The 21,875-nt window shown below is 41.5% G+C and overlaps 2 protein-coding genes and 1 long non-coding RNA gene across 7 annotated transcripts in view; 1 reads left to right on the top strand and 2 right to left on the bottom strand.

Moving 5' to 3' along the window:
- Positions 1 to 1,182: 1,182 nt before the first annotated feature.
- RPS21 (ribosomal protein S21) lies at positions 1,183 to 8,095 on the bottom strand (the record flags this gene model as incomplete). Of its 2 annotated transcripts, XM_081196821.1 has the most annotated exons (6): positions 7,957 to 8,095; positions 5,032 to 5,128; positions 3,769 to 3,832; positions 2,698 to 2,769; positions 1,381 to 1,436; positions 1,183 to 1,249 (listed from the first exon to the last, which is right to left on the bottom strand). In XM_081196821.1, the coding sequence occupies exons 2-6, from the start codon at positions 5,079 to 5,081 to the stop codon at positions 1,240 to 1,242; spliced, it is 252 nt and encodes an 83-aa protein (XP_081052947.1). In that variant the 5' UTR covers positions 5,082 to 5,128; positions 7,957 to 8,095. The 2 variants fall into 2 exon arrangements, with proteins under 2 accessions (XP_081052947.1, XP_081052948.1); XM_081196822.1 differs by lacking the exon at positions 1,183 to 1,249 and having other exon boundaries at positions 1,377 to 1,436.
- Positions 8,096 to 11,104: 3,009 nt separating this feature from the next.
- The window catches only part of CABLES2 (Cdk5 and Abl enzyme substrate 2), a 49,353-nt gene continuing 38,582 nt past the window's right edge, over positions 11,105 to 21,875 (bottom strand). The window contains exons 5-9 of the mRNA XM_081196343.1: positions 21,549 to 21,714; positions 19,431 to 19,534; positions 17,752 to 17,858; positions 16,338 to 16,542; positions 11,105 to 14,859 (exon numbers count right to left, since the gene is read on the bottom strand). Coding sequence (XP_081052469.1) covers positions 14,719 to 14,859; positions 16,338 to 16,542; positions 17,752 to 17,858; positions 19,431 to 19,534; positions 21,549 to 21,714 — 723 coding nt within the window. The 3' untranslated portion in view covers positions 11,105 to 14,718. The remainder of the gene's footprint in view (positions 14,860 to 16,337; positions 16,543 to 17,751; positions 17,859 to 19,430; positions 19,535 to 21,548; positions 21,715 to 21,875) is intronic.
- Positions 11,476 to 21,875, top strand: part of LOC308588372 — a 43,288-nt gene continuing 32,888 nt past the window's right edge. For all 4 annotated transcript variants that reach the window (XR_014008664.1, XR_014008665.1, XR_014008666.1 and 1 more), the window contains exon 1: positions 11,476 to 11,547. This is a non-coding gene — a long non-coding RNA (uncharacterized lncRNA). The remainder of the gene's footprint in view (positions 11,548 to 21,875) is intronic.

Raw genomic sequence — 21,875 nt, 5'->3', positions numbered from 1 at the left:
ATCACACTGCGCCAGTCCGGCCCACGGATGATCTCTGTGGGAGTGGTCCGGCCCATGGCCGATAAACCTTGCCGACCCCTGAATTCTAGTCCAACCCCCCCCCCCCCACAATGCAGGAATCTTTTTACATTGTTCCCCTGAGAAAAACATGGTCAGCTTTTCTAATAAAGGAAGTTCTCAAACTTTGGAATACCAGAAAAAGAAACAGCGGCTCCAATCAGATCTCTCAAGAAACAAGCCATTGTACTCTGCGCTTTGGATTTTTAATTTTTTGTAATTCACTTCAGGTCTCCAGTGAAAAGAGGCGAAGAAATAGTGTTCTAAAAATAACCACCCACATCAGACAGCGTCGGGATGAGGGCAGCACACACCTCTTATTCTGGGGTGTGACATTTGGTGAGCCTGGGCGTGCGTACAGCTCCTTGAACCACCCACCCAACTCAAACTGAACTCTAAACACAAAAGCTTTCTTCGAAGCTTACTAAAGCGAGTGCTTAAAAACCAGCCAGTTCTACGATCCTTATGACAACTAGTTTACATACTTTAGAATAATTATATTTATCACAGGATATCAATGTACTGCATTTCCTCACATTTGAGATCTTAACAAGCAAAGGGAAGTTCTCTTAACTATTGGATTCTTGCTGTTCAGGAAAAAACCTGCCAAGAAATACACATAATTTTCTTTCTCATGGGAAAATATATAAAGAATGAGAACCCTAGAGACAAACGTAATTCACAGATAAATGTAGCAGAACCATTTCTGCATCTTTCTAGCCAGTTAGGTGTGCCCTCTGCAAACCACATATAAATGAAGGCAAAACGTGTGAGAACAGGGATGGAGAGAAAACCTGCAGCTTTGCAGATGGTATTCAGGGTCTCCATCCCTGTGTTTTAGAGTTCTAAGTAGAGAGACAAACGTCATCTTGCATCTCATGGCAAGAATGATGCAAAGTTTAAGAATCTGGGACAATAGTTTGGTGACTAAGAATCTGTGGTCTATTTTAGCTGTTAAGTATTACCATTGCAATCTATCACAAACACAAGCCTATTTTTTAAATATAAAAAGAATCCATTTAAATTGCCCTATGTAATCCATATCAACAATGCTGTTATCTTCAGAATTAGCCTCTTTTAACAGTTTCACCTGTTACGAGCTGAAATGACACACTGAACTTTAGGTGCTTTCCAACAGTTTTATTTTATAACAAATTTCACATCATGCTTCTTCATCATGCTTTAGAAATTCCTAGAAAAGGAAAAGAAACAGTTACAAATGTACACATTAAGCTTAGCAAAACAGCACAAGAAGCTGGCAAACTGAGAATGCACAGCTGCATTAGTACCCGAGAGAGAGATATGAGATTCAACAAAACTTACTTGGATATTATACCATCGTTCTTTGCAAGGCGCAGGATTGAGTCATCAGATTCCCCCTGAAATAGAGAAAATAAGTTTAACTGAGTGGCAAAGGCCTGTTCAAAGTGCTCTACATACAGAGCTTTAAGACGCTCTCCTGCAATCGGTTTTTGGAATGCACAAGCCAACACTTGACCGGGGTAGGGTACACAACTGATTTGCTTTCCTTTTTCCGTAATAGAAGGGGAGGCAACGATTCTTATGAATACTTACCTGCGAGTAAGCACAACTTAATACTATGGATCTTGCTTTTGAATAAACTTGGACACAATGTGGTTAGGCTATTTTCACAATACTAGCCTGCTTAACAATTTTTTAATGGATGCCTTAGTCAGATTCTTACAAGAACGTAAGAATAACCAGTAGGATCAGGCCAATGGCCCATCTAGTCCAGTATCCCATTCTCACAGTGGCCAACCAGATGTGGTTTGGTCACTAAATGTTATTCTAAGATGGTAACTATCAGTTCTCAACACTGCTTACCTCCCTGTGACAGAATTACATTACTAAGTAGTAGTGAAGTCTTGAGATGACTTCAAATTAAGGTTCACTCTATTCATTCCAGAATGATGGTGTGTAATACAGAAGGAATGATTGCTTCTTTCAGGAGCAACTATTCATGGTAGATGGAGCTAGCAAAGAATTATTGCACACACAGAGAACAGAGAACTCTTGAATGCTGCTGTGAGTTAATTCATCAACCATATTTTGAGACAAATGAAAAGCTTCAGAATAGTCCAGGAAGATGGTACTCAGTAATCCCTGCAGTGGTATCTTGCTCTGTTCATATTTGCTTATGTTAAACTAGTACAAGTTCATGCAAGAATTTGATACCGCTTGCAAATCTGTTTTCCATACACGCCTCATGAGTTAAACATGAAAGACTAAAAGCCCAATCATAAATATATTTATTGATTTCCATGTGTGTTACTTCTAAGTAAATGTGCCTAGCATTGCAGTCCAGCAACTGAAACTCCTGGGGAAAGGATGTTTAAATGTTACTAGTGTAAAGAGCCCCTTTACATTACTCTCACAACCCAGAGGATGACAATTTCCTTATTTAAAACAGAATTAACTCCAAGGCCTAGTCTCTTAACCTTAAATGAGCTGCTACTCATAAGGTAAAATATGTCAAATTAAAGTGCGAGCTGCAGTTTATATAAAAGCAGAAACCCAACATGTAGTGAGACCACCTCCCACAACAGCCAAACACTGAGGTGGAAAGACAAAAGAAGTCATACTACTGGGGAAGAGAAACCATTTTAAGTACATACTTACCATTCTGCGAATTGCTCCACAAATTGCGTAAGTTTTGAATTGGCCATTGACTCTGCCTGTGACTTTATCAACCTGAAATGGGAATCAAGACTGCATTTCAGCATGTTAACTGTTGTGCAGTTATACTGGAAAACACAATGCATAGAAGATATCCATTATCGGCAGTGAACCCCTTACAAATCTAACCAGGGAGTTTACAGAAAGCAAATTAATAGTTTAAATATCTGTATGAAAAATGTGTTTGCCCAGATTTACTGGATTACTGAAATCTGGGACAAATGTCAGCCATGTCCCATGTACACAAAAGGATTAATTTTTCATTTCTATTAATCCACAATACATCCAAAAATTAATAGGAATTTGTTTAAAACACAAAGGGAAGCAATGGAACAGATGATACTAACCTTTATGAATAAAAACAAAAAGTCATTCAGCAAGCATTATTAGACCAACAGCACCCAGGGTCCAAAGCAAAAGCATGGCAGGGAAGGAATGTGACCTACCCCTTGCTTTTATTGTCTTATCTTTTTATAAACTGCTTCGAGGTTTATGTTTAAATAAATAAGCCCCCCCCCCCCATGTGCTTCCTTTGGACCATGAATGCTGTTCTCTCAATACTGCTTGCTACAGGAAGCAGCCCCTGCAATTTATTTTCACCTGCAGCAGTAAGTCTAGCAAAGGAAGTAATTCTACAGTCCCATGCCCTCTGGACCCAAGAGCCTGAGAGAAGCAACCGTGATTATTGCTACGCTGCTGTAACTTTTAATACTCAGGGCCAGATCATGAAAGGCAGAAAGGAGTGAAAGAAAACTGCATATTATGCAGGGACACCATGTTGTAACCAACACTGGTTCTCTTTGTGACTGCAGTCAACTTAGGCTTCTTCCTACTGTAGCCATAATAAGCCCACAGGCCTCTGGAGCTAGGAATGCATTTTTTACATTTTAAAGTCACCAACCCTGGCAAGTGGCAGGTTACAAGCCTCATTAAAATGAAATCCAGTACCAAAAAGAAAACACATTCATTAACGCCTTTCAACTTGTATATTCTAATTAATTATATTTTACTCACCTCAGAAATATTCATCTGGATGGAGGCATGGTCTTTAGCACCAATTATCCGGTTGCTAGCAGAGCTGAAGGGAAGAAAAGAAGCCCCATGAAAATATATAAAAGTTCATGGCTAGAAAATCTTGCACTGAAGACAACCACCATTGTCTTACAGCAGCTGCACCCACTCTTGGCATGCCTGGGACACACCCTGCACTCTTGAAATACATGGAACTTAAGCCCTGGGCATAGCTCTTTGTGGAATCCTCAACTTAGCCTTTCTGTATTTTAAATCCTGCTTGTAACCACCTTACCTTTACTACAGTTGAGCTGGCAGGTGTATGCACCTATCTATGCGATCATCTTTTTTTCTGCTGTAGCAGCCAAATAGCTCAATCTTATTATTCTTGTTTATTAAATTTGCATACCACCCTTCATCTGTAGATCGCAGGGTGGTTCACAACGTAAAAATACAATATAAAAAACAAGAACAAACCAAGAACCCCCCTTTGAGGTTATCAGATGTTAATCGGCCAAAGGCTTGGTGTAACCCCCACACCCTCCCCCCAAAACCCACAACTCCATGCTAACATAGCAACTGACAAATCAGTAAATCATAGTTTGGTATTCTAAGAATGAACCCCAGTGAGTCTTGGGCTCACACACTCCCTCAATCAGCATGGGCACAAGTAGAAGTTTGGAAGCTTTTGTTTCTGTTTAAGATTAACTGCAGCTTGCTATGTGCTCAATCTTAACTATGGACAGTTGAAACAAAGTCAACTTCAAGTTATACTTCATCAAGCTAGCTTGCTTCAAGTACAGTCATACCTTGGGTTAAAGTTGCTTCAGGTTGAGCGTTTTTGGGTTGCGCTCCATGGCGACCCGGAAGTAACGGAACGCGTTACTTCTGGGTTTCACCGCTCGCGCTCAAAATGACACCACACACATGTGCAGAAGCAGCGAACCGCGACCTGCACAAATGCCCGTTGCGTTCGCTTCAGGATATGAATGGGGCTCCGGAACAGATCCTGTTCACATCCAGAGGTACCACTGTATCTGTACTTAGTATTAACCAGCTTGTCTTAGGTTGGATGACACACTGAACTGCGGAAGCTCCTGTGCTCTTCCTCCAGTCATGCTAGGAAGTCAATTTGGGAGCACTTGAGCCCAAGGAGTGTTATTGTATGGCTAAAGCCATGATTTAACCACATGCCTGAATATGGCATGATTTTCTTCAAGTTGCCCAAGGCAGACTGGTAATTTCCATGGATAAATTAATACACACCATTTACGAGGAACGTAGAGATCCACAAATTCTCCAGCGTCGTTCTGCATTGTGTTTTTCTAGGGTTTTGCCACAAGTGACGTGCAACAGGAAATTTCTGACAAGATATGTTAAAAGATCAGTACTTAGCAGATGGTTGTGACTGAAAATTACAGAAAAAGCCTCACCCCAGCAGTCTCTGCAACCTATCAGAGTCCTTATCTTCCAGCATCTTCCCATCTCAGTTATGCACCTATTTAAAACTACATTGTGTGTATTAATTTAATGAAGCAGGAATATTTCTTTTTAAGTGTTTATTTTTATTTAAACTCTCAGTGTAAGCAGGAGCACTTCCCTAGAATATTAAATTATAACAATATTATTTTATTTTAAGGTAGGTAGCCCTGTTGGTCTGATGCAGTCAAAATAAATTTACAAAATTGTCCAGTAGCACCTTAGAGACCAACTAAGTTTGGGTATAAGCTTTCGTGTGCATGCAAACTTCTTCAGATACTGGACAGTATTTTTATACAACACCAAGTTAACTGGTGTTGTATGATACTGTATTCCTAATGCTATAATGATCAATGGGCGTTTTCCATTTTTGCCACAGCAAGTCTCTTCAATGCAAAGTAGGGTCTGTTTACTTGAAAACAATGCAAAATTATTTAATGTATCAGGGAGGTGGTATTCAACTAAGTCAGAGTAGACTGCCTTCAAATTTTCAGAGATGAGATTATCTTAACAGCGACTTACTATCTTTACAGCCAGAGTTGGGTCTACTCTTAGTAAAACTCAAAAGAGACATTCATAACATGTAAAAGAATAATCCATGAATGAGAAATGTAAGATTCAGAATTACACACCCACTCCACACTGTATGGCAGCCTAGACTTACCTAAATACATTCTCTCACCTAAATCCCACTGTCATCTCACCTCTACTGAACTTGAGGGGTGGAGAGAGGAGCCAATTCCACCTCCCACTTAAGTGGAAGATATCGTTCAATGATTAACAGATGAAAACAAACACATTTGTGCATTTACTGCACTTCCAATAAAAAGAAAATAAGTACATGAACAGCCCCAAAGCAACAATTTCTACCTGCCTGATATTAAGAGCACAGGAAATTGCCTTGTACGGACTCCGAAACAAGGGTGTTTGCAAACTGAACACAACAGGTTTTACCCTTTTAAAAATTGTGCTCCATTTCAGGCTGCAATTCTCAATTCACACTTAACTTTCTGGATAGGGAGCTGCCTAAAGCACCACACCTTTTGTCCATGTAGCTCAGCTCTACCTACACTGGCTGGCAGCAGCTTTCCAGGTTTTCAGACACGGTTCTTTCCCAGCTCTACTCAGATATGCTGAGGATAGAATCTGGGATATCTGCATGCAAAGCAGATGCTCTGCTACCTGGATTCATTTCCTGCAACACAGGTAAGATGCACACAAAAGCCCCACAATAAACTCTAATTTCTATTTTCTCAAAATTCCTTGGATATGTCTACCGAGCAAATTGGCTATGAAATCCTGCTTTTAGGCAAAAGCCAGTACCAACTCTGCTCATCCACATGCCTATTTGTTTAAAGAAATTCTGAAATTGCTAGTCTGCAGCTGAAATCGAGGAGTATATATATATTTAAAATATTTTGCATTTATTGCACCTGCCATACAATGTGTGTGCGTGTGCAGACACTGGCATCTATGAGTGCATTATGCATTAAAAATCCCTCTTGAATCATGACAATAACCAAACCCAGTGTACTGTAAAGCCTTTGACTATTCACACCTCTCTTAATGCAGGAACTGTTTGTAAACAGGGAAATGGCAGCACAGCCAAGAAACCAATTATTACTTATTTATTAAATTTCTACACCGCCCCCTTCATCTGAGGATCACAGGGCAGTTTACAATATAAAAACACAAAAGTGCATAACGCAGTAACAAACAACACCCCCCCCCCCAGTTTAAAAGGCCAGATTGTTTAGCCAAAAGCCTGGGAGAAGAGGAATAATTTGGCCTGGCACCTAAAGGTATGTAACAAAAGTGCAAGTTGAGCCTCCCTGGGGAGAGCATTCCACAAATGGGGAGCCACCACAGAAAAGGCCCGTTCTCATGTTGTCACCCTCTGGACCTCTAATGGAGGAGGCACATGAAGGGCCTCGGAGGATGATCGCAGGGTCTGGGTCTGTTCATATGAGGAAAGGCAGTCCTTGAGGGTATTGTGGTCGTGATCCATTTAAGGCTTTATAAAGGTAAAGGGACCCCTGGGGTTGCGGCGCTCATCTCGCTTTATTGGCCGAGGGAGCCGGTGTACAGCTTCCGGGTCATGTGGCCAGCATGACTAAGCCGCTTCTGGAGAACCAGAGCAGAGCACGGAAACACCGTTTACCTTCCCGCCGGAGCGGTACCTATTTGTCTACTTGCACTTTGACGTGCTTTCGAACTGCTAGGGGGCAACAAATTCGGGGGCAACAAAAAAAGAACCGGATCGCCTGCTGGCAGCAACTTTCTAGGGTTTCCGACGGGAATCCCTGCAAGACCCAGAGTCGTTCTGGGGGGGAAGTCAAGTAGGGTGTGTGGAAATCTAAAGCGCCCTGACGCACACAAGCGACTATATATATATATATATATATAATTTTATATACTAATATACTACTATACTAATATATATACATAATAGTATGTAAAATAAAAAATTGTGTATATATATATATATATATATATGAAAAGGGTCTCCTTCATGTCCCCTCACCCCCGGGGCTCCCACCTCGGGGCAGAGTAAGCAGGCGACCCCCGGGAAGAGGGAAAGCTGGGAGCGGGCGGAGGAATCAGCTCAACCGACTACGCGCCTCCCCCCCCCCCCCGCTTTCAATCGGCCACCTCAGCGAGGGAGAAATCACGGCCCGCCCGCCCGGGAACACGGAGCAGGCCTCACCTCACCTCCTCACACGCCGCGAGCCCAGGCCGGAAAGAGAGACCTAGCGTCACTCAGAAGCGACTACAAAGCCCGCAGCGGCGGCAGCGCGCAGGCGCAAGGGACCGCGACGCGTGCGCGGCGACGTCACGCGCACACAAGGTTTCTAAGGAGGGCGGCGCCGTGAAGAGTGTCGGCTTTCGAGTGGGCGGGGCAGAAGAGGCCGTTATGGATTGGGCGTGGCTAAAGAGGGTGAGTTCTGGGGGGGGGGCGTTTCGGGGCTGTGCGCAAAAAGGCGGGAATTTGGAGAGGTTCCTCGCTGAGGAGAATGAAGGGAGCAAATGATATTATTATTATTGCTTCGTAACATTTAATGCGCCTTTTGACTGAGAAGAAAACCCAAAGCGGTTTACAGGAAGATGATAAAATCAAGAAAGATTCAGAACCGTGCTTTCAAAAGCTACACAAGTTAAAATATTGAGAACAGATTAAAATCACTTCCTAAGTACCTGGGTAGGCTTCTCTGAACAAAAATGTTTTCAGCAGGCCGGGCAAAAGGCTTCTGCTTGATCTCAATAGGCAGGGAAAAGATACAAGCAAGAGACGACGGTTCACTTGTATTTCCCACATTACCTCATATATCACGACAAGGAAAATAATGGACAGTGCGCACAAACTGCAGCTAGAGCTTTAAAGCGCATTTGGAGCACATGTTCGCTCCCATCAAGTTGGTTTAAATGTCGCTGGCAAGAGCAAGAGGAGTAAATTGCAGTGCGCAGAGTTCCATGTTGGTGTGTGAGGGCAGAGGAGGTGGGTTTAAGGCGTGCAAGAACCCTTTCCGCCACAAGCCTAGTGGGCGAAGGATACCCCCTGCCCAAATTTTGGCCTTGCAGAGGGCGCCACTGAAATTTGAAAGGCCAAAGTCTGCCCCTGGCAAGGGAAGGAAAATACCCACTGAAAATTATTATTCTGCTCAGGTGTCGGTACACTCGGGGCCTTTTTTGTTAGCTCACGGGAACTCCGTTCCGGCACTTCTCAGGTGGGCGCCATTGCCATTATAATAGAAAAAGGGAGGCGTTCATGGTGAATTATGGCACCTCTTTTTCTAGAAGAATAGCACTGGGTACACTCATGTTTGCAGTTGCCTGTTTGCGATCAGATATAGTAGAGCAGAGTGTGGTATACGTCTGGGTTTATGTCTGGTAATCGGGCTGCAAAATGGCATTTACAGGCAATTTTGGGGTAATAGGTAAAATGTCTGAGAAAACCTGGGTGTATGACCTTAAATGCCTTAAAAATTCCAAAGCCCAAAAAACTGTACATTTCAACAGATGTTCCCAAAATAAGCTCAACAACTTCGGGGGTTGGTGACAAAGCAACTCAACAACCTTGTCCGGATTTTGGGAATCATATTCTTTGGCGATCACTCATAGCTGAGTAAGATTGCCTTCCATCAACACAGTTTTAAAATTGAGTCCTTAAGTGAATATGGCAACCCTAGCTGTCGACTAGCCAGCTCTGTAGCACATGTGCTTTGCATTTTATTTGCATTTGTAGACAGTTGTGAAATGCATATACATGCTTTTAATTAGTATATGCTCCAGTGCTCCACGCACCTAGCTGTGATGCACACTGTACTGTAGGGTGCTAGAGGAAAGTTCTGAAAGAAAATTTATCAAGTCCATTTTGATAACCTCTTCTATGAAAAATCCGGGATACAGCATTCTTGGGACAGTTACTGGGCCTAGGAACCCACCCACCATTCATGGCCTGCTACGGCTGACACTTGTCCTGCAACTCCATACTTAGTGACTACAAGCTGTCGTTTTAAATTTGCCACAGTGCATGAGCTCGATGCTACATTGCTGGAAGTTAAACCAAAGGTTTTTTGTTAATTGAATAAAAATAATGGATGCAATGCTACATGGCAAGACCCCAGATCCAGAGAATTTTTTTCTATCTGGACCCCAACATTACGAAAGCAGAGCTCTAGCTAGTCCAGAAAAAGCAATAGCACCCCCCCATTACTACAGGCAGATCCTAAAAAAAATATCTGCAAAGGCAGGCACATATAATAAGGGTTGCAATTATTGTGCTCCCAAGCCTTCTCAAGCTGCTTGCTTCTGTAACATTTTGAATGGGCAACTCAACTCTGGTCACTTATCTAAATATATCGCTGATCAACTGGCATAAAAAGACAGGCACTGAAACAGATGCCCTGTTTGTACTTATAACTGGAACAGTCGTAATGAGCTATTTGTGGATTTTTTTTCTATTTATACAGCTGCTGAGAAGAGTCAACTTCTCATCAGCTGAGGAATGAAATGTGTAACTAATCTTTCATGCTTACGTACATGAAGTTTTCTTCAAGCCCATCAGAACTGAACTTTGTTTCAAATATTTACTGCAAAGTAATTATTATGTAGTTTACTTTTACATCTGTATCACACTGCCAAAAAATTCAAACGAAGTAGGAACAGCAGGCTCTAGTGGCATTTTGGCCTCAGGAAATCAGTAGAACACTGCAAAAATTAGAAATACTGTACTCTGGTACTGTAGACTAGATATGCTAACGCAGGGCTAGCTCAGATGTGGACTGCAATTCCAGCAGAATGGCCAATAGCCAGGGATGATAGTTTTAGTCCAAAACATCTGGAGGGCACCAAGTTGGGAAACCTTGTGCTAAAGTAAGTGTGCCAACTTCCAACACTACTAAATCTAGAATAATGCAAAGTATATTTTATACTGGTGGATTTTTAAACATAAAATGCTTACTTTACAAGTTTATGGCATGTGCTTAAAAAAAGCAACTACAAATCTGCAAGCTTGTATCTTCAAGGTAGAGTATAATTCAAAGTTTCACTAAAAAGCACAAATATAGCAGAAAAATGTGAATGTCTGCTATAGCCTTATTTTGTTTACATTTTTCAAAGTTTTGCCACAAATTATGTCAATTGAAATCTGATCATCTCTGTAAAAAACAGGAATGTATAAGAAAACTGCATGCAGCTGGTTATTTAGAATTCTAGGTAACCCACCCCAATGTAACTTATCTTTGTATCTCTGGTATATGTTCCAAAATCTAGTCATTTCCCCCATAGTAGTCCTAACTTACTTAACTTACTTACTTATTTTGCATAGGTAGAGGGGAAAAGAAGAAAAAGACATGCAAACTGTTTTTTAAAGGAATATTTATGACACTAACCTGAAGTATCTTCAGGTGTGCTTGGTTATAAAATGGGTATCAAAACATTCAATTACACAGCATCTTATTAACAAATCCATTCATTTCTTTGGAAGAACATAATCAGACAATATACAAAGCAGGAACTTAAAATTTACGGCAGCACAAAAATATTATTTACATAAATATACAAACTTCAGTCCAGAGTGTTTTCTTGGGCTGAAGGTAGACAAGCACCATTATTTACATAAGATTACATAATTTAAACCTCAACTGTTAAAGAGACTAGTATCTCTCCAACGAAAGCCTGGGATTTTACAGAGGATCTATGTTTGGTTGTAATAATATTTTTTACCACACAGTGGCAGCTTTTGCATGAAAAAGGAACACAAAGAGGCATAGCTGATTGAGAATATGAACCAAAAAAGATAAGGTAAGAAAATGTGAACAGCACCCTTCCACCCCACCCCTCAATTCACATACACAACAGGATTCAAGAGCCAAACTGTTTCTATACAGGTTAAGTCACAGCAATAAGATTCTCAACATACAAGTCAATTTGCAAAGTTCAAAATGGACAATTTGATACTCAGTTCTTCATCTTTAGGTCCCTTGAAACAACATTTCTCTTGAGTTATGTATATGATGCTGGACCATGGACATCTTTGAAGGCTTAATACAAGCACATACCCTATATATGATAAAAGGGCGCTGGTAATCCTTTGCTTAACACATGGGCCAGCTGTTATCTGTAGGTACATTTGTGCAGAGATGAGAGGAAAAAGGAGTCCAGATCTTGATTGGAGGCTACAGTCTTCATCCTAGAACTCACTACTTTGAAGAATTATAAATCCAGTTCACTAACAGAACTGATACACCCATGCACTTTCCCTTGGGTATTCAGAACAATGAACATGCTCTGAGTGAAGATCAAGCCTTAAAACATGTAAAATAATTTATCTTTCTGCCCCACATCCTGAATAATATTCTGTGCAAATTAAATATATGATAATACATTATCCAAAAGTCACATACGTCATATTGGGAATTTACAACCTCCAGAAGCTCAAATATATCCCAAAAGAATCAATCTAATTCTCACCTCATCACCCCTATTTTTGGTTGGACAAGGTAATGATTGCTTCAGCTGGGGGGTGGGATAAGTTGGCAACTATTTCAACTCAAACACAGTGTGTTAATACAAGTCAATTGTGTTCATGATACAAGACTGATAGGTTTTTAAAAAAGCAAATTCTTTCAGTTTCAGGCAGAGGATTAAATGTTTTAACACTCTGTGAAGCCATTTCTAAACTTTATCATGGGAACAGTTAGGATGTTGTCCTGCATTGGCAAAGTTTACTGGGAAATAAACATACTACAGCTCACATTTTGAACAGCACTAGTTAGTAAGCTATATAGCTCCTTGTACTACATTATACAAAAAGATGCTATAACTATGACTGGTGTTATTATAGCTAGATGTATTAACACACAAGCCTTGGTCAGAGAAGCGTTCTTAACTAGGTTTGCTGCAATTTCAGTGACGTCAAGCTGGCCTTATCTAAAATACTTATCCAAATGGTTTTATATTCATGCATAGGTGCTAGAAACAGGAACAAAAAAACCAAGGAAGGTCTCTTCATGTACAATAATCTTATCTGGAGTTTGGCATTGAACACTGCACACCCTTTTTCAAATGTTTCTAGCACCAAACTCTGCTATTCTCTCTCCCCTTCTCTGGTTTATTTTGTGGCTACTCAATACATATACCCAAGTTAGAATTTATGGCATTCTGGGTACTGGAAGTCATATAGCCCTCTTGACTTAACCATTTTTGAGAGACAATCTACAGGCAGAGATATTAAAAATTGTGGACTATACCACTTCAGACTGCAGCTGTGCTGGTAGCTATTAATCTTTGAATGATCTCTTGTGTGAAAAACTCCCTGTATAAAAGAGCACATCAGGAAGAATGCTTTATACTGTACGTGGCTTTTCACCAGTGTGCTGGTTTACTACACATTGGGGTGTACTGTGTGCTTGAAAACATGATTCTGTGTCTGCACTGGTACAGTCCACAATTCTTCCACCTTTGTCTACTATTTCATTCTGCATGATGTCTAGAACTGGCCAAAGTCACAGTTAAAAATAAATAAATCTATGAACATATCAAATCACAACACCCAAGAATATTAATTTTGTTCCCTGGCAAGTATCACACACACACACACACACTGACTTGTATCACAATATTGCTTAGAAAAGAAATTCAGCAGCCGTCAACTTTTCTGTCACAGCACAAGAAGTTAATGTTGTTCATCCTCAACATCTGGATGGTTAAGCCAAAAACACTGGCTAACAGTGGTAGAAGTTGTATCATTTTTATCAATGCCACTGTGTTGGATATTAACCTCAATGAGTTTGGCTGTCTGAATGTGCAAAGAAAAGTCAGGTTCATGAGAACCATCACAGTGGCAAGAAGCTTGGAAGAACCAATTTTTCTGTTTGTTTGTTTTTTTACAAAAGATTATCGAAGTCAGACATGCCTATTTAGTCTCACCAGCTTAATTTAGAAAATGACAGCTGCACAAGCTGAGACACACACACTCGTCAAGAGCACACAGGAAAGACAATACATGGAATACATTGTTTATAAATAAAACAGTTCATCATTCTAGCCTACAGCCAAGCTGTGACAAAAAGATGCCACCTTTGGGAGCTACAAGACCAAATTACCACCATAAAAATCAACGGGCCTTCAGTCACACTCTGAAGGACAAGATAAAATGGAAATTGTTTTGCTATAGCTGCCTTGATCAACAAGTGCAATGTTTGGGAAATGTTTCAATAAAAAAGAAAAGTTTTTTAAATCATGAACCAAGTAGAATATTGTTTTCAAATATACATCTCTTCTGGAAATGATAGTAGAGATACAATGGAATTCTTTTCCTTATAGCACAAGGTGAACAAAGGCAAAAGGATAAATTGCTGTTTAAGTTCAGAATTTTCCACTAAGCAACAAAAAGAGAGCAAGAGAGAGACTGACTGGTACCAGCCCAGCTAAGTCTTAGGCACGTCTTTCTTTCTGCCCCGCACCCACCTCCCCTCCCCACAAAAGAAGACAAGTTTCCATGGTTTTAAAATGCAAGAATTCTCAGAAATGCTATTGGAAGCATATGACGTTTTGGAATGGAAATGATGCTCTTTTAGATTCAAGGAAGGGGTGTGGGGGGAGAATGGTAAAAGTTTAAGGAAATGAAAAAGTAGCAGTATTTGAAGGGAAGAACAGATTATATCCAAGGGGAAAAAACGGGGTGGGGGGGTGGGAAGGTAAATTAGGTTATGACCAGCAGCATTTGTGGCAAATGGCGGCAAACAATTTGTGCTTTAGTGTCCAAAGTTCAATGTCTCACTTCTGCCACTTCTCACACATGGAATCTGTGGTGTCTGCACCATCTTGGTAGCGCCACAAAAATCCCACTGCAGTCTTCATGTTGGGTATATACACAACATTGTTCAATATTGTGGCACCGGAAAGGACCAGAGGCCAACACCAAAAAATCAGCGTCTAAGTACTGGCACGTCTGCTAGAATGCAGCTTTGGCTAGGATTGCTGTGTAAGACGTCGGAAGTGAGGTAACACTTGGTTGTCAGGAAGGTAGAGGGCTAGTTCCAAAGCTACAAGCACGGTAAATTCAAATCCAATGAGATCTCTTCTGTTGAATCTGAATCTTTCTTCTAACTTCTGTAAGGACAGAAAACCAGTGAAACAGAACATGAGCTGGTTGTTACAGATTACACCAGTATTTAGTATGTTTTGCAGATGTTTAATGGTATTTTGGCCACCACCAATCTTTTTCAACCTGAGGGTCGCATTCTTTCGTGTGCAACCTTTCGGGGGCCATGCGCTAGTGGTGGCTAGGGCTAGAAGTAAAAGCTGCTGTGGCACTATTATTATATTAGATACCTTACTTGCCCCAAGGGCAAAACCTGGAGCAGATTATGACGATTTAAAGATGCAACATTAAAATTCAGTTTAACACCTGAAAGGGTCTGTAGGTAAGGAGGTTGTCTTTTGGATACTTGCAACCGAAGTCATTTAGGACTTTAAACAAGAATGTAAGCAACTTGAACTGGGTCTGAAAACAAACTTGCAATCTCTGCCGCTGTTTTAGAACAGGGGTTATGTGAGTTCTGTATGAAAACTTGGCCAGTAACCTGCTTGCTGAATTCTGGACCAGTTGAAGTTTCCACATTGGGAAGCCCCACATAGAGCATGTTGCAACAATCCACCCTGCAAGTTATGAGACCATGGGGTACAGTGGCCATGCCATCTAAGTCCAAAAGAGCTTCCAGTGGTGAACCAGCCATAGCTGGAAAAAGGCGCTCCTAGCCACTGAGGCTATCTAAGACTCCAGTGACAGCACTGGATCTCCCAAGTTATGGTCCTGCTCCTTCCAGGTGAGCACAACCCCATCTAGAACAACCTGTCTCCGAGACTTGACAACACGGGACACATCACACATCTGTCTGTTCAGGATTCACCTTCAACTTGTCGTACATGTAGCCCATCACCACCTCTGAGCACTGGTCACTTCAATTGCCTCTCCTGATTCAGACACAACTGAGAGATTAAGCTGAGTATCAGTCACATGACACCTCGCTCCAATTCTCCTGAGAAAAGCTCCCAATGGTTTCAGTTATGTGCTGAATAGCACAGGGGACAAGATAAAACCTTTTGGGATGTGACAGGACCACTCCCATGGCATCAAACAAGGGTCCTCTAATAACTGCATTATGGAAATGGCCTTGGAGGTAGGAGCAGAACCACTGAAGTACAGTGTCCCCAACCCTGAGTCCCTGAGCCATGGTCAACGGTATTAAAAAGCTGCCAAGAGATCAAGCAGAATGAACAGGGTTGCATCTCCTCTTTATCTCTCCCCTGACAAGAGTAATCTATGACTCTTCCCTTTCTACTGCAGAGTTGACATTTCAGACACATGAAAAAGGTGCAAGTTTCTCTCTCCACCCTCCACCCCTGCCAATCACCCTGAAACATCTCTGCTGTCCAAAGGGCACAACCTTACTTCTGGTCTCAGTGCTAAAAACCATTACATGTTTTCATTCAAAAATTATATGCATAGTTTTAGAAAACAATGTGACTTGCAAGAACCAGCATTTCCAGGGGTCTGGACACTCTTGGGATGTTCCGGCTATACTTACATCTATAAGGTGTTTGACCTCGTGTTTCCTGAGATCACTACTAATCTTGGCTGCAAGCAGCACACAAGCACCAGCACACAGTTTTCGGTTCTGTTTGTTGAGCTTGCCTTGCAGGACAAGCTTTTCGAAGTAAACGTAAGCCATGGACACAGTTACTGGCTCCAGGTTGCATTCCATACTCAGGTTCCGCATCTCCCGCTTTAAACTGTGGGCACAGAAAGAGGGAAAGAAAGCTAATTTTGCTTCGTATATAAAAAAGGTTACCACAACTTAGGAAACAAGACTCTTAATTCTTGAATTCTCATTTCTGCTTCTTGTCAGATGGTCTGTGTTCGCTGCAGAAGGTAGCTGATGTTTTGTATGCTTAGGAGGAGGAAAAAGAGGGCTCGTTTTTGCACACATCCATTGTGATGTGGATCAAGCAACATGATATGCATTAGGCCCCAATAACATATGAATTGCAAACACATGGCTGGATTAATTGGAGTGTCCTCTCTGACTTTATTTGCATCTGGAGAAAGCAGAACTCAACTCATTCTAATCTTGCAGATGGGCGTTGAGCGAGGATATGGGTACATAGCTGCTGCAGTGAGAAGTTGCTTAAGACTGCAGTGTTTGTTCTTGGCTGGTGTTTGAAGGCTTTGGGGTTGGTCACACCACATCCCCCATCTTTCTGCTGATAAAGAGCCGTGCATGTTCTTTCCTCAGCGATCTTCAGGTGCCCAAAGAAGTGTTAATCCAAATGGAAGAGGAAGGAAGACACAAAATCAAGAAACCCCTCCTTCCTAGCTCAGGGGTCGGAAACGTCTTCAGCTTGAGGGGGACATACTCCTTTCTCGGCAACATTTCAAGGGCCGGATGCCAGTGGACAAAAGTGAATGAGGCAATGGATGTAAATGTTAGTTTTGGTTTATCTGCGTGCTCACATATGCCTCTTGTCTGCCCTCCAGGCAAGCAAGAGGCATTATCAGAGTGAAAGGTTGTCTTCCAGCCAGGCAAAATAACTTGAGGCTGTGAAGCAGAGCAGGTAAAGTGTGTGGCCTCGGGGAGAGTATCAAGGGCCAAACAGAGGCCTAAGCCTGAGGTTTTACACCCCTGATTTCAATGATCAAGGAGTCCCTATCACCTACAGAACTATTATATCACACCCCAGCATCATACACTGCTTTCTAATAGGATCTTGACAAGTTATGGTGCAAGATGTCAAGCCAAGTTTACCAGGTCATTGTGGCGCACTTACTTACCCAGTGAACGTATTGGGATACACCTGAGTAAACCTACATAAGAGTGGTCTGAAAGTATTTTAATCATATATATTAATTACTGTTTGGGAGGAAAGAACCATGTTTCAAAGTGGTTTAGAAACACAGTAATGCACCCTCCTATCATCTTTACCATCCCTGTTTTAATTTACCTTCTGATTTTGCTTAGCGTCAGCTTGATGTGAGGAAACTTCTCTTTAAAGGTCTCGTTCATATCCTTCTTAAGGTCCGATGGTTTCACGTATTCTATTATTGTGGTCTAAAATAAAATAAAGGAAAGGGGTTTACAGATCCTTACGCTGCCTTTACTGAAAGAGAATGAGAATAAGGATTAAGGATTCAAAGTGTCTCCATGAGAAACTAATCTACAGTAATGGGCAAATTAGGTGGTGCTTAGAAGGCTGAATTCAGGGTCTCCTTCCAACTCTCTCAGCTAGCTCTATCACAACTCACAGCGCTGAACATCTTTTTTAACAAGATGCACAGCCTTCTTCTGTGACCAACAGCCCATGAGCCTGAGTTTTGACTATTAGCTTCTGTCTTGTCAATCATAGATCAAGTCTTGTCTTCCACACGTTATCAGGCTGGACTGCAAATGATCTCAGCAGAGTTGAAAGCTTAGCATCAGCTGCACCACATCTTCAGAGCAACGATGGCTTGAGATGGTATCCTGCTATGGGAAGTTTCTGCTATTAATCATCATTTGCCCTTGTACAGGATTACAGCCAAGTACTCCTGTATCTAGGCCATCATTGCAGAATCCTCGATGAGAAAAGTTTAATCTCTCCGAGGACAGAAGGTTTTCAAAGCTCTTGGGTAATCTCTTAATCCTGTAATACTTGGCACTTCAAGAGTGGTGCAGGACTGGGAACCTGAACAGGTTTTCTCTACGGCAGCACGCCCTAGGGACTATTAGCAAATTCCCAAGGAGCCTAGAAGGTAATGTTAGAGGTTGACTGGAGAGTGAGGGAAGGTGGCAAATCCCTCCCTCCCATGCCTTGACCTTTTGATGCAGTGAAGCAACAGTTCACTTTGAGCCCGTATAACTGGCTAGATGAAATGTGCGACTTTTGAGTTCATTAGGATTTACTCGCTGGATTAGACAAGGCTCTGTCTAGCCTACCACCTGTTCTCCAATGGTGACCTGTCAAATACCCCTGGAAAGGTCATGAGCCACACATGATTAAGGATCCCCCAGTGTGTACCTGTAGGAACTGGAAATACTTAGCATTTGTGTTCACCTTTAATGGGTTTAAAACACTTCATACACGTTCTCAGCAATCCTTGCAACAATCTTGTTATGGCAGATCACTATTATCCCTATACTGGAGATTGGGTTGAAGAGGAAACTCTGAAGGATGGTGGCTTGCCCAAAGCCACTTGGTAAATTCACGCCAAGGTGATTCAGCAAATAAATTATATTTTTTAAAAATGATTAAAAAGAAATCAATCACCTGCTCAGCCTTGCGTTGAGACAAGAACGCTGACACTACCTCCCACAACAGCTCGTGTAGACAGCTAAGTACTGAAAGCTACATTGCGCTTCCAGAAGAGTGGAATAAGCACCACCTCTCACTTGTATTTATAACTTGCATTACACACCCACACAGAAAACAGGATATATTGTATTTTTAATCTTGTGTGGAAGCTTCCCGAGGAATGTTTATTGATGGGTGGCTATAGTTCCAAACTTAAATGAAACATGCAAAATTTGGAAAATGAGACATTTTTATTTGCACGGGGTCGTACGAAGTCAGAACCCAGGATCTGTACTACACTACGGCTACAATGCCTTATTTGCAAATTAATTTGCTCTACACCAGCTTTGTACCATGTACGATGCAAAGATGAGGACACGTTTGTGCTTCCCACAGGGCCACTGAGGATCTTCCAGGAGATTGGGGTTGTACTCTGCTAACTCGCCAACTTCATTTCCTAGAAGTAAAAAAGAAAAGAAATGTACTAGGAGTTCACTGGCACAGTAAAGGAGAGTTTTAAAGAAAAAAACATGCAAGAAAGCCCTTCTAAGTGGTCATCACTACATCATCTGGGAACAAATTCCACAGCTCAATTTTGTGCTGTGCGAACAAAGCATTTTCTGTAAAGAAGTGGTTTTGAGAAGGTTCAGGTAACAACCAAGGAAGGTTTTAGGAAACAAAGTATTAGCATTCAAGAAGACTTTATCCACGCAGATAAATGAACCCATTTATCAGAGCAGATCAGTAGATGGACCAATTGCCAGCTGTACCACTTCAACCCAAAGTCTACCTTGTTTCTGCACTACGATGAATAATAAGCCCTCTATATTCAGAAGCTCTGATACGTAGAACAAACATAATAAAACACATCCCTGCATGGCAGAATTACTACCCATTTCACAGGGCCCAGGAATCTCAACATGAGCACTCTGCAAGATCTCATGAGATCTCTGTGAGAACTTGCTACCCATATAAGGGAGACTTTGGCAGGGGTGGTGGCAGGGCAGGGTGACACTTTCCCATTTTGCCTCAGGCGGTGAAGCAGGATGCGCTGCCCCTGGGAGACCCCTATTTCCCTCCCAGACCTATAATTCCCAAACTGGTTCAACAGCCAACCCCTCTTCCCTGGGAATTCTGGGAACTGCAATGGGGCATTCCAATAAGTTTCAGTACCCAGGATTCTTTGAGGAAAGCCGTTACTGTTTGAAGTGGTATTATGTGGCTTTAAATATATAGGGCAGATGGGGCCTTACTGGGCACAGAATGCTGACAACTTGAGGGGAGAGCAAATGGAAACTAGATGGAATGGCGTATCCTAAAAGAGGACAATCCTAGAACCCTGAACAGAAGCATTATATATTACATGGTTTTCTTACTGGTCTCACTTATATTTCTATAACTGTCTGCATTTTAAGCAGAACTGGCTTCCTAGTTTCAAATTCAAAAGGTGGCATTCATAAATTAGGACTTTTGAAACAGTTTGCAAAAGCCAAATGTTGGCGGGATAGGATATTTATTAAATGCCAGCTCAGTGTTACAGTAAAGTTGTTGGCACTCTGCCCAGATTCTTATAAGACCCATTTAAGGCATTGCTCTGATTCTCAGAAAATGTCTTGCTTGTATCCTTATGCCTACATATGGTTATGAAGCCCAAATAAATAGTTCTTTTTAGATGGTCCTGATATTTCAGTGCTGAAATTAAGCAACATCTAGGAATGAAATATTCCACTCAACCACAAGGAAATCTGATTAAATTGGTAGCATTTAAGAGCGGCTTTCTGAATATTCAGCATGCCTGAACATTTCCTGCAGGGGAATGGAAGCTGGTATCTTATCTAGGCAGAGTTTTGCTTTTTGAATTTGTTACCCTTTTGATTATAAAAATACAAGTCTGTAGCCCTTATTGAGGGACTACTGCCCTGGGAACTTCTTGGAATTATTAAATGAATAACTGAAAAAAGTAACAAGATGGGAGAAATTCAGCAGATTGGTCTGTTTGTCTGACTTTGCACAAAACTGATGATGATGATAACAACAACAACAACAACTTCCATCCCATCTTTCCTGCTGAAGGAACCCAGTTATCCATTCTTCCTTAACAACAATTGGTTGAAAACATGCACATGAACCAGGCAGTGATACAAGTGGAGATTGTGAGATGGGAATGTATATCTTCTGAGCAAGGACCTGTCCTTCCTACGCTCATTATTCTAAAGTATCATGTACACTAAAGGCATTCTATTAATAACAAAGGGCCTTGAACCCTTGAAAGCTCAGAATCCTCTAACATACTCTAAATGGAATTCAAATTCTCTAAATGGAATTTATATTCTGATTCCTCCTAATCTCATTTTGGCCAATCAAAACCTATCGCCGACACTATTTCATCATCACCTTTGCCTTTTTTTAAAAACAACAACGTCAGCACAGAAGGACCACAGAAGGGCATAGAGGAGTCACATGGTGTTTACCAATATCTGCTGTGGAAGGTATTGTTTTGGCTGTCACAGTTTTGTATCTCGATCCACCAGTACTCCGCAGAACGGAGGCTCGGCACACAGGGACAGGAGCATGGACATCATTTTTGCGGCCAACGAGAGCATTCGTCGGATACAAGAACTTCGCGTAAGACACAACCTGCAAGATAGCCAGTCCCAATTAACGTTAGCATAGTCACCTTTATGATTTTTGCAGGGATCTTTTGAACTCTGGACTGCAAGTTTAAAATTTCTTCTGTTGTGATAGGAAGCCCCTTAGAATCAACTCTGAAGACACAGACTGTCTGTCTTAGTTTAACT

This window comes from Podarcis bocagei, assembly GCF_964188305.1.
Source record: "Podarcis bocagei genome assembly, chromosome: 5".
NCBI lineage: Eukaryota > Metazoa > Chordata > Lepidosauria > Squamata > Lacertidae > Podarcis > Podarcis bocagei.
Note: the sequence above shows the minus strand (reverse complement) of the source record. Positions and strands in the feature narration are given on the sequence as shown.